Source organism: Xiphophorus maculatus, chromosome 23 (genome assembly GCF_002775205.1).
Source record: "Xiphophorus maculatus strain JP 163 A chromosome 23, X_maculatus-5.0-male, whole genome shotgun sequence".
In the NCBI taxonomy this organism is placed as follows: Eukaryota; Metazoa; Chordata; class Actinopteri; order Cyprinodontiformes; family Poeciliidae; genus Xiphophorus; species Xiphophorus maculatus.
The window spans coordinates 2468754-2482170 of NC_036465.1; the positions used below are offsets into that span (position 1 = coordinate 2468754).

At 37.6% G+C, this 13417-nt stretch overlaps 1 protein-coding gene across 1 annotated transcript; it reads right to left on the bottom strand.

Moving 5' to 3' along the window:
• Window positions 1-49: 49 nt before the first annotated feature.
• neil3 (nei like DNA glycosylase 3) lies at window positions 50-12776 on the bottom strand. The gene is made up of 10 exons (XM_023329032.1): window positions 12563-12776; window positions 11536-11645; window positions 8708-8842; window positions 8121-8334; window positions 7320-7394; window positions 7060-7226; window positions 3879-4042; window positions 1323-1737; window positions 842-1016; window positions 50-737 (listed from the first exon to the last, which is right to left on the bottom strand). The coding sequence occupies exons 1-10, from the start codon at window positions 12665-12667 to the stop codon at window positions 555-557; spliced, it is 1743 nt and encodes a 580-aa protein (XP_023184800.1). The 5' UTR covers window positions 12668-12776; the 3' UTR covers window positions 50-554.
• Between the last annotated feature and the right edge of the window lie 641 nt (window positions 12777-13417).

Below are 13417 nucleotides of genomic sequence, written 5' to 3' on the forward strand. Positions count from 1 at the left end.
GCATCAAACAAGTAAAAGTAATATTATATTTTTTTGTTAAGAATTACTAACAGAGAAGTCACCAACACTCTGCACATGGAGGTCAACCAACAAAATGTTGCTCCTAAAGAAGCTGACTGTCAGGACTTCAGGATTCAACCATACTAATGAAATTGAAAGTTTAGGGGAAGGAAAAGGTTTGTTAGCAGAAGGTTTGCAATCAATAGGGAGAGATTGCAGATCTTTAAAGACTTTCAGAAAACACTGACTGTGACTGAAGTCACACAGACGAATCCATGACATGAGCAAGAACTGAACTGTGTTAAGAACCAGAGACATCATTACATCTGAAAGACTGAACTGGTTTCAAGGTCTTTCATGTAGAACAAAGTAAGTTTTGCATTTCAGTTCCTGGAGTCTCTTTTATTACATTTTCAAAAACTGTAAATAACCAGAAATATATTGCCTTATGTGTATGTAATATCTTAGTTTCACATTTTGATTTCAGGGACTGAAATAGAGATTTTCTATGATTGTTCTAATGTATTGACATGCACCTGTGGGGCTTTGATGAGTTAGCAGCCAGGAGGGATGGAAAGTCCTGGTCTGTTCTCGGCCCACTGGAAAAAGTCGCATTGTTTACCCTTTTGAAAGCTGCAGGTGTAGAAATTCCTGCCATTGTTTGGACCCAGCTTCAGAACCGTCCTCATTAAACAGCGTTTCCCATGGTGACAAAAAGGAAAGTGCAAATCAGCCCACTGCAACAGCGGAGGGGGGAAAAAAGTTGTTTCTTTAGTTTTAAACTTCTATTGTGGACAAGTTGAAAGAAAACCAACAAAAAGAAGTTAGTTTTCAGTGTCACCTGAAAGAAGTTGCACTTGTTCTCTCTTGGCAGGGAGCAGGAATAAAACCGTCGTCCTTTATTCTCACCCTCCTTGTGGACCACTCTGAGGACGGAGGGACGACGATGGGATGAGCAACAAGGGGGACTGGGAGGAATGGAGGCTGCAGTGTTTGCTGCCTCTGTTCTGCACACACTGACAGGAGAAGAAACAGTCTTATTATTGTGAAATATGTTGCAGATAAAACACAGGAAATGCCTGTCACATCAACACTTATTAGCAAGTGAGGGCCATCTTTTCAGCCACATGCAACAATGTTTGTTGGCAATTATTGTATATGGCCGCTGCAGTGCCATGGCGATACGTTTTTGAATTTTTTTTAACAACGTTGCAAAGAATCTTTTCCCTAACTCATCTGCCTGAACTTGCAAACAAAAAGAAAAAAAAACTTATCTTATTATAAAGTTGTTCATTATTTGGCCAAGGTAGAGGTTCACTCACCCTGAGTTGGGGGCTCCATTTTGAGCTTTGTTACTGGGAAGGGGGCTGTGATCAATTCTCATTTTCTTGGAAGGGTGAGTGGAGGAGGCCAGTGATTCCCCCTTGGAGAGCTCTGCACTTTGCTTCTGCCAGCCACCAGAGGCATAATTGGCGCTTGTTGTCCCTTGGCAGAAGCTGTTTTTATACAAACCTCGTTCTGCCGCCAAGGAATTCAAATGACTGCCGGCTGGGGAGAGCGGGGACTTTACGGGCTTTGGCTTCTCAGTCATGTCGGAGAAAACGAGGGTGGAAGTCCCGAACGCAGACCTCCAGTTGACTTTGAGCTCCTCTCGCGGCTTCCTGAAGGCGTTGCAGGGGTATTTAATTAAATCAGCAGTGAAGGGCGATGCTTCAGTGCTAATGTCGTCTTTGTGAACTGTGGAGATGGAGCCAGAGTGAGAAACTCAATTTATGTTCAGCAGCTGCAGCTCATTCTGATGCACTGGCTGCTCTCACTAAAATCCAGCTTGTTGTTAGCTTAAAGTGGTTACCATAAAATTTAACAGCAAGCAGCACGACTGCCATGCTCTGCTTTCTAATAAAAGTACCACAATCTATAGAGATGCAGAAATTGAGCCAAAGATTTGAAGATCTACCTGCTCTTAGTATGCAAACAATGAGCTCTGAGTCAAAGAGAACAAACAGAATATTTATCGACTCTGTTCCTCAAAAACCTTCAAAACAGAATTTTTATTTTTATGCATAAGCCTGTATGTCTTGATGCACACAAAGTAGGATTTTAAAGACTTTGCACAAAAAATTAATTTAACCAGAATCAATATTACTGCCAGTTTTATGCTGTTAAGCCAAGATAAAACAATACTCCCAAAAAATCCACTGTGCTTGTTTGGGATGGGAAAAAAGGCAGCACTTTTAAAAGACTGGTTGGAATATTTACTCTGTATGGTGAGGACTGAAGTTAATAACTGCATTCATAAAATAAAAAAATCAGGAGAAAAATTATCTTGATGATCGTTCAATGGCATACTTTGTTGAAAAAACTTTGATAAAAAAATAAAAAAATCTCTGAGTGGATGTTGCTGCCACTTTCTGATTCATCTATGCTTGGATATTATTTTATAAGTAAATAAAACAACAAAAATAAATAAAAAATAATAATATACAAATAATAAATTGTCACTTTTTTTAAAAATTAAAATGTAAAAATTTGACAGAAATAATTGATTTGTAGCTTGCCAACTACACAGTGAACTCCCAGTAATTTGTATTTTTTTTATTCGCAGATTTTTCTGTGGAACATAACTACAAATTATTTGAAGAAAATCCACCTATTTACAGTTTCTTCCATACAGCAGTTTAAAATATTTGAAAGAAAGTATTGGGTAAAAAAGCAGCTAATCCAGGTACGCCATTCATTTTTCTTTAGCATTGATTGGCTGAACCCCAAAGAGTGGAGATAAAGAAGACCTTTGATGTTAACTTCTGTAGTGTTAAGATGGTTTCTATTGAGTTTTAATGCACATTGAGCAATATTTATGTTGGAACTACTAAATATGCAGTTATTAGTGTTTTTATAGGACGTGGTTGTGGTCCCTAACCTCCACAAAAACCCGGGGGTCACAATGTTACTGTAATAAACATTGTTTATGTAATGAGATGGGAAATTTTTGCAGTTTTCAAATCTGTTTAAAACCTTGCAGTACCTTCATACCAATAACCCTCCTGTTCCCAGCGCTCAGTCAGGTTTGTGTGGAGCAAAATATGTTTATTATCTTCAAAGATTTTAGAGGATTCCATAAAAAAATGCAACCATCCTCATGTATTATTCTCACTCATGTCTAGTGGAAAATGCAGGGGCTTTACATAAACACAAGTTGTTTTAAAGTCTGGCTTCTCATGGTTATTATTTTAAAACAGCTCAGAGCAACATTGTAAAAATCCTGATGATTACAAGTGCAGTTTCTTTTGTTCACCCCTCCTTTAGATGTGAGAAATTCACTTCATGAGACGGGACCAAAGAGGATTTGTTGTGGCACTGATTGAATAAAAAATCCCTTAAATTCAAAGCTGTAAAAATGAAACTACAGCCCCACATAAAGCAGCTGTGAACTGATGCTATTCAGCTCTTCAATCTGCTGTGATCTTAAAAAAAAGAAGAATTGATGTATTCCAAATCGAGCAGCATGATCTCAGAGTTGAAGCCATTTAGCTGTAGTTTGGTTGCTGCCGCGGCGACAGAGCGAGGACGCGTCTTTCTGAGCAAAAGTTCAGTGCAGCCGTGAGCGTCTGAAGACAGCCGGAGGAAAATGACCAGCTGACAGACGTGGTCATTATTTGTGGAGCAACATACGGCCGCTCTCATCACAGAGGAGTCCGCCCAGTTGACGCCAGTTGCCACTGCCTCTCAAAGCATTGAAGCATTCACGTCAAATTGCATGTTGTTATTCTGCTACACAGCAAAAGAAAACTTGCTCTTATTTTATCGCTTGTTAACAAAGCTATTCTGTCACCCCATTAGATAATGTGACAGTAAAAAGACAGAAAATGTTCACTTACCCTCAGGTTTTGGAGTGAGGCAGGCATCACAGGCTGTGGCTTCTGGCTGGTTGATGAGCGTACAGAGTTGACAAGCCCAGTCCTCTTCCTCCTTCTTAGCCACATCATTCCTGGTTCTGTCGTGAAGCGCCCAACCGATGAGGCTGTTTCTAACTGGGAGCGCACTGGGAGAGCAACACAGAGCAGCCAAGGTGATTCTGGTAAGCCTCTGCAGCTAAAATAGACATTTTCCACCACTAAAGACTAACAGAAAAATGTGCTTTATGTTCTTTGCTAAAGGTATGTAGTTGATATAATGTAAACAGAACATAAAAGAATTACAAAATGTTCTTCCTTTGCATCAAAAGGCATATGTCCATAACCTGTAACAGTTTTGTTCAACATACAATAGCAAATCAAAGTACACAGGCTAGCCAAAATCCACCTGGATTTAACTAAGCAAATGGGTACAAATATTTTGATTACTGGATGGGTGATTATCTTTCAGCTGGCAACAAGCTGTCAAACCCCAATGATGCAGCAGGAAGCTTTCCATTTGTCAGGCCTAGTCAACACAGGAACATTTTTATTTATTTTTATCTGAAATAGGAAAGATTTTAAAAGTTTAATAGTTTGACCCGATCATCCAAAGGAAACAGCGTTTGGCCAGGCAGTGTGCAGCTGTTGACTGATGTGAGTTTGGACAGGAGATGGTGAGACTTCTAAGAGTTGTTGCATAGAAAAAGTCTGATAACCAGTATTTGATCAGCTCTGATCAATAATCAGAGCTAAGAAATTGTTCTATTCCAATATCTGTTCAATTAATTTCAATTTCTACAGACTTTATGCATTCAACAAGACTTTTGTACTGTGAGTGTTTTTTATTTAGCATCTGATGCACATTGTTTATTCAAAAATACCAACAAATCAGACAAAAGATGCATAATTTAATAAATCAGTGGCTGATCCTGTAAAATATTGGGGCAATACTTTTCATCTCAAACAGACAAACAACTGGATCCAACTTACTGAATTTCAAACAGAAGTAAGATTTTTCCCCCTAAATCTATAAAAAAATCAGATATAACCTGATTTAATATACAAGTTAATATTTACCATATGAAAATTGATTAAAGGTAGAACAAATTTAAATCACCCTAAGTCTGACTGTGATTTCAGTATAAAATACAACCTTTTCCTTTTATTATATTTTATAATGATGTTCTTTTGTTTTCAAAAGAAAAGATTTCATTGAGCTGATGGATATGAAAGATTCAACACAACTAAAACAGCAGCTTTTAAAAGAAATAATGGGAAATCAGAAGGAAAAGCTCATTTCAGTAATGAGTGGGTGGTAATGATAATGATCATAATGACTTCTTCATGCACCCATTTTGCTAGTATTGCTTCATTTTATGTAGGAGTTGTTTTTTATGAGCTCCAAGTCACAGAAAAAAGATTTTCATAATGTAAAAATCCAAGTAAGCTAAAGAAGGATGCAGTAATTAATGTTGCAGTTCAAACATTGGATGCAGATATGAACGAACACAATGTGTTTAAAAAAAAAGAAGCTTTGAGCATAAATGTTCTCACTCTGACATGAAGCTGGGGTATGTTTGACAAAAAGGCAAATCTTCAGTGCCAACCGTCATGGAGAAGGAAAGAAGCAGCGCCTTTGGAAAACTTCTCACAGATTGCTTTATCAGCTGTGTAATGCATTGTAAGGGCTTTGCATCCTAACCCCTCAAAGCTTTGCTCAAACACAGCCCAGGAGGTGTTGAGCCTGTGCCCTGTCTGGCAAACACAGTCTTATATGCGCATTAATTCTCACCCCATAACACTTCCCACTCCCTGCCAAGCCCATCTGCCTGCAAAGATGGCCTCTGTGAATGTGAGCCTAACATCTACAGCGCTACTTCTGCAAAGTTAGGGTTTGGAACTCAGATCTGGCTCAGCCGACGCTTCCTGCTGGGTGGGTGTTTCATATTTCTGATAAAGACGACAACAAGATGATTTCAGGCTTTTAGGGTTCATTGGACCAGTTTCCAAATGGGAAATCTACGTTTCTGGCATTAAAACAAGATGTCACAAAATATTTCAGGGATACAATCAGATTTTCTGCATTTCCCTTTTTTTTCATGAAAATTGCTAAAAATATAAATAAACAGAAAAAAATCAGTTATGGAGCGCCACAATGAGAGCTCACATCACACTGACTGTAAAATCTCTGCAGTGGCTACCCGTTTGTTTTATTGTTTTTCTTAATTAAGTTTATTTATCGTTCAATTTGCTTTTATTCTTCCAGTCCAGCAGAGCCCTCAAGGCTTTTATTTGGACCTGAAATAAAAAAATAAAAATAAAACACACCTTATTAATTCTGGCCGTCAGCTTTGGAACAGACCTGAGGGCAGCGCAGAGTGGTGATGCTTTTTATAAAAACCAAATAAAAAAGTTGTTTTAGCCTGGCTTTCACTTGAATTTCAGAAATTTGGTTTTATTTTATTGATCAAATTTTGCTAATCAAATTTTAACATATCTTCATCAGCTTGTGTTGCATATTTAACTTTTTCTTAGTGTAATCAGTAATATTCATTGTTTTACTTTAGTTTTTACCACTACTTTGGATTTCACCATAACTGAAGCATAATTTTACTTCTAAGTATTTTTGTTTTTTATCTTTAAACGTTTTACTTTGCTCATATCAGTCCCTGGTGTTTCCTCATTTACATCTGTGATTGTACTTTCTTAGATCTTTTAATTACATTTTATGTAGTTATCTAATTATTAGTATTTTATCTACTTACTGTGACTTATCAATCACGAGAAGACATTGATTAATTCATTGATCAATGCAGAGGAAAAGGCACATGTGACTTTTCGTTTTTCTTTTAGTTTTTCTTACAGTCCAGCTTTTAAATTTTAGTTTCTTTGCTGATGCATTTTTATTAAGAACTAAGATTTTATATCAATATAAAGGGAAAAAAAATGGGTAGAGAACTTTACTGCCAGGTTGTCTATTTATATGTTTGTTTTGAAGCCACAGAGAAACCAAAAGATAATCCTACTGTGTCACTGCGTAGAAACAGTGAGGTATTACAACGGAGTAACAACCAACACCCCAAACCTTCAAACAAGCAGCTTTTTCAGGAATGCAAAACAACAGTTTCTCCGTCAAAGTGCCAAAAGCCTACAAGGACGGTACCTGACGTCCACCCCGGTGGGATCTCCCTTCTGACAGCGCTCACAGAAGTACGTCATCCTGCCGTTGTCTCCGAGACGACAGACTGTAATGACATGGGAGCACTGGCCACAATGGGGACGCTTGTAGACTTTGTAATGTTTGTAGAGAGGAGAGCCAGATTTGCGACACTGAGAAAGATGAAGAAAAAAACAAGATTGTTGAAGGTAAAAAAAATTACAATTAACTCTTAATAACCACATATTACTTACAAAATGACCAACCTTGTAAAACAAAAGAGTAAAATCGCGAGTCATCTTCACTAAATGCTGGATTTGAACGTGTGTCAACTGTTGAACCTAGAAATGAAGGTTTCCATGAAACAACAAAGTGACATTCAGAGTCAGCAAGGCTACACAAACACTTAAACCAAAAAGAAAAAAAAAACAGATATGGATAAAGGCAGAGGTCAATGATTCAAAAGATGAAAACTGCATGTTGTATATTCATGGGGATTGCAGCAACTTTGTATAAGAGAGAAAAATATATTTTTTGCTCTTTTAGGGACTTGGAGGCTTGATAATGGAGGAGAAGCTTATAAACATTAGGCAGCCCCAGGAGAAGACGGGGCTAAAAGTCCGAGATTAATGTTTTGGTCCAGCGTGCCGATACACTCTGAGGAGGCCAGACAGCCTTGTACAGCAAATCCTCAAGTAATAGTTGAGTATTAGAAGTTTTTACACCACAAAGCATCTAATCAGTAACAGATAGGTCAATAAAGTTCTCCATGTGATCCTCATCAAAATAACAACTTTATTAATGTTTATTTAATAACTCTATGCAGCTAACCGGAGGGAGAATCCTCTTGGGTCTGTATGCAGTCATATGCATTCAAAGTGCACAAAAAGATGGAATATATGTGCCGCAATGCGCTTGTTTGTCTTATCCCCTTTTCACCTTCCTCATTTCCATGCGGAGCTCAGAAATACATGAGCTTCCGCTATTCTTCCCTGTGAGTGTTGTCTTGCATTTTTACCCTCATTTTTTATTCCTCTGCTGAACACAATCCATCATCTCTTCTATACCTTCACGGCTGGGTGGAGGCCCGAGTCAAACAGGGCTTCGTTTTTAATGATGTTGCCGACTCCCGGCATGACGGCTTGGTCTAGGAGAACGTCGCAGAGCATCCTGCTACCCTGGCTCCTCACCGCCTCCTCGGAGCGGGAGCAGCAGAACCTGGAGGAGCACACATCCAGACTCTCCATGGCCCTGACCTTCTGCTCGCAATCCTCCGTCAACCTGCAGGAAATACAGTTCCCCAGCACCGGGAGGATTTAGAAAATACATGGCTGCTGTTTTCACTCTAGGTCAACCGGAGATCTAGAGAGGTTATACATTTCTAAATTGTTTGAGGTTGTTTATTACTAGCCAGAAGAGCATAGGTGAAATTCTCAGACAGTACAAATGATTGTCTGTCTTGCTTCTGATCATAACACATGAAAGACTATGATCGTTACAAATGCCGAGCAAAGAAAGCAGCATTTTTCATGCAACAATAGCCACTGCCTTCAAAAGCAGCCTAATGTAGGACATCCTCACTAAATCAGACGCATACCCCAAGGTGAACTCCTGTCACCTCAATCTATCTTGCCTCCACTGTTGTCCCCATTACCTTATTTCCACTGCGCTGTCATAGAAGGCCACAGTGTCGTCGCTAAGGCGTATTTCTAGCGCTGCTGCAGAGCCCTCTACAACCTTCCTCTGAGCCGGATTTATACGCATCGATCCATTCATGCCGAAGTGGATTCTAGATGTTGAGAGAGAGAAAACGGTTTTAAGTGTCGAATATCTGATTTTAATTAGAGTTTGACAAAATAAAGATATATGGTTCTGGGACCTGAAGATTGAGTTGGGACTGAATGCGAAAAATAAGGAATTTTACCGCTGAAATTTGTGATCACTATAAACACTGTCAAATACACATCCATTACACAAACCACTCTGTAAGATTTGGTACCTCAATCAATAAAAATATACATCAGGTGTGGTCAATGAGGACAGACGGATGATTATGGATGGATGAATGATGAATGAATTATAGATTGACGATGTTTATATTGATGATTATGGATGGACAGATAAGATGAAAAATAAAATTAAAAATAAAATTAAATTTCTGTAGTTTTACAGATTTCTTCATACTGGTGGAGTTTGTTTTTTAAGCTGATTCATTATCAATCTGAATAACTGGCCAAGAAGATTTTTCACAAACAAAACATGAATAAAACTAAAAATCAGCAATTACCAGAACAACACTACGACTGAACATGTTCTTACTATTATTGCTGCCAAACAAACACTCAGAGGATAATATACGTTTGAATTAGAGACCTTCTAACTTCCTACAGAGAAAATGTTTCTTTCATAAATAAGTTCTACATTTCACATTTTACCTCCATAAAAGATGCTATTTACAAGTTTAGCCTTTAAAGAACTTATACAAGGTTACTGTATTAAACCATGTAATGAAAATACAAGCCGAGTTACAGCAGGGGAAAAGAAACCTGTGAAAGCTTTGGAGTCAGTGGTATTTCCGAACAAATTACTTAGTTTGTAAAAGAGACGGAATATGAGGGGAAAAAATCTTTCATAAATTGTTTTTGAACATTGAGTAAGGTGCAGACTGTGAAGCCTGAAAACCTGGGAGTTTTTGACTTTTCCCAGATGCCACTCAGGAGTGAGGTCTTCCAGTAAAGGACATCAAATTGAACGAATTGCTCCCTAAAAATATATATAAAAAAAGATGTTCCTGAAAAGGGAAGATTGGTTGACGTGAGCAAAGCCTCAATTACAGCAACTTTCGGTGGACCTGAAAGCACCTTATTCTCCACATGCTTGATGTTAGAAAAAGCTACAAAAGCTTTTCTAAAGAGCCAGGGTGTCATCGTTCCACAATGAGGAAAAAAAGGTTCAAATGGAGGAAATTCAGCACTTTTGCTGCTGCTGCTGTGAGTGGGTATTCTGCTAAAATCATAGCAACAACCAGACATAAAATCCTGGAAAAAGGGAGGAAATGCTCAAAGGTAATGGAACAAAAACTGCTTTATTCTGCTACTACTGCTAAGACTATCCCACACAATCGTCTGGACATGCTTATCCTTGCAGGTTTGTGGAGGGCAGGTGGAACAAAAACCTTTTACAGTGGCCCCCGACTAGTCACGGTTCAGTATTCACATATTTTCATTTAGAAATTATTGTGAGAAAATCCTGCTATTTGGAGAATTTTTTATAGAGCATATCTAAAATATTTGACAGATAATCCAGCTTAGAAAGCTGGAATACCTCGACAATGCTACATGACGCACTATTACATTTGCAAAGCAGCCAATCCAGGAGTCACATTTATTTTCCTTGGTGCTGATTGGTTGTATACCCAAGAACAGAAATAAGAAAGTTGATGTTAGCTTCTGTGGTCATGCTGGTTTCCACCTTGTGCATTGATACATTTTAAAGAGGGGGTGTTATGCAAAGTTTTATTTTTTGAGCTTTCTTATTCTATAAAATTGTACTATGTGCCTGGAAAATACATTGCATACCCCTTCTAAGGTAAATTTGGTGTTTGAACTATTAAAATAAGTGTGTTAAGTGGAGCTCTAGAGTGTTGATGAATATTAGCTATTTGTAGGTGGCTGTGGTCCCAAACTCCCACAAAAACAGGCCAGGCATTCCCACCATATTAGAAAACCTAAAGTAGGAATACTCAGCTTTTCCTAAAAAAAAAAAAAAAAAAAGAAAAAGCCTCAAAGAGAACACATTAAAAAATTGGACCAAAAAAAAAGTCAGTACCAAAGTCTACAATCTGATATTAAGTGGAGGATCAGGCAATGATCCAAAACCCAGCAGACCATCTGACAAGTAAAAAGCACATCCACCTTGAAAGGTCACAACCTTCATGTAATCATAATGGTGTGGCATGACCTGAAAACATCTGTTCATGTTAAACTCATACAGAGGGTGTCAACAGTGTGAAGGGAAGGTCCATGGTTTGAAGGCACAGTATTTTTAGTCATTTATATTGAAATGTCAAAAGAAAAAGAAAACAGAATATATTAAAAAGACCTAAATTTACATTTATTTCTTCATCTTCAATCATTTGTTTTCCAAGTTATTTAAAGAAAAAACAAACAACAACTGCTCATCTGTTTTAACATATTCGAATTTTTTTTTTCCAAAAAATCTACCAGAATATATGAACATAATTTTATAGCTCCAGACTTTGACAAAGTTGTTCTAACAGAAGAATAAGTTTGGTATATGTTATTTGTTACAACATGAATTATCTTTCCAGGTCACAATTATGCTCTACTGTGTGTTGGTCTGTCACATAAACCTCTAATAAAATACACTGAAAGTTGTAGTTGTATTGCACTGTGTTAAATGTGAAAAAGTTCCAGGGTATAAATATGTTCCCACTGCAGAGACGTGTTGAGTTTACTTTACCTCAAGGCTCTTAAGCCGAAGTACATGAAGAGCTCCTTCCCAAGAGTTTCCACACCTGTGTACTGACATCCAGAGAAAATGTGGAAGACATTCGTCTCTGTGCCGTTTCTCTAAAAAAATACAGCAGCTTGATTAACATTTAACACTGGTACTGAGTGACAGACTGCATTTTTCATAACCTTTCATTGTCAAGCCCTAAAAAAAAAACAACAACAAAAAAACAAAGCAGCTCACACAATAAAACATTTCACATTGCATTGTTAGAAAACAAAATGAATATTTGTTGTGCCGAAGTTAATCAATGTTATACAGAAATGAATGGGGTGTATTTTAGAGAAAATGAAAACATTTAATTTTATTTTTAGCTGTGGTTTAGGATTTTTGCTTATTTTTTACTACTACTGGATTAGCGCTTCTGTTTCTATTTGTACATCTGCTTTGTTTTCTCAAACCCGATTGGGTCCTGGTAGATAGCTGCTCCCAGTGAGCCTGGTTCTGGTTCTGCTGGAGATTTCTTCCTGTTAAAGGGGAGTTTTCCTCTCCATTGTCGGTACATGCTGACCCGGACCAGTGAATGCTGTAATCTTTTGGGTTTCCTCAGATAGAAAGCATTTTTCACCAATTTGACTACTTAACCTCACTATGTTGTTTGATCATTTGGAATTAATGCACGACTGGACAAAATGCACTTTTTTATAGATTTTTTTATGCATACTGATCTTAATTAATGTTGTAATTATCTGGGGAGTGTTATTGGACAATCCAAGACTAAAATAAGTAAAATCTTTCCCAAATGTGATTAACAGAAAATTCCCTCAGCAAAAGTACTCCCTATAAGTTACTGCCAGAACACGGTCTGTCGCTGAAATGCTTATAAATTGAGAAATTATCTGTAACATTTATTTTTTTTTAAACTTCCAAGACACTACCAGAAATAAATATAGCTTCTATGTGCCATGCATTTTCAATTTAGCCAGATAAATGAGGTTACAGGGTGAACCAATGTAGAAACAGGCCGTCAACTTACAGTCGACGCAGCCAAAGTGCCCCTCACTTCCTTCACTTTCTGACCCGTCCGGACCTTCGAGCGGATCTTCTCTCCGTTTAACGCGCAGCCTGGACCTTCCACCATCCTGCTGAACACAACCCGGAACCAGTCGAACCAATTCAGAACCAGCCAAAGTTCAAATACCCACTAAAAGTTCAGATAAGCAGCTCCTAAGCGTTTGTTGACGTTTATTTGCCCGCCATACGATTCACAGGCGCGCATGCGTAGTGTGGTTCACAGAACTCCTGATGGAAATATTAAAGGTACAGTAACCGATTTTTCCGGCACACAGATGCGTTTTAATCACCTTTTCCTCCGTAAAAATACATATTTTATGTTAAAAATACCTATCTTATAATTATACATCTACAAAAAATAAAACAATAAAACAAACAGCTAAAATAATGAGGACGTTTTCACTCGGTATCGTTTATTCATGGTTTTATCATATGAAGTATTTCTCTAACAGATTACTTTTATTTTTACTTATTTTAAATGTTTCAGATGGTCGAATAAAGGTTAATGGCAGACAAAGTTAACCCGAGTAAACTGAAAATGTGGTTCTCAGATAATGATTTCATTTATTAAGATATATATTCATAATTTTTATTCATTTGTATTTGATCCATTTATGCATAATAAAAAAGAATTTTACAGTGAGCAAAGAAGCCGATTAAAATCCAATTTCCTCAGCTTAATATTACATTACAAATGCATAATTCATGGTAAATATGAGCAATTCCCTTTAAATTTCACTTGAGGGCGATATTGTACCATTCTTAGGCCTGAATTTGCCGACAGTATGGGAGGACGGACTGATAGATAGATAGATAG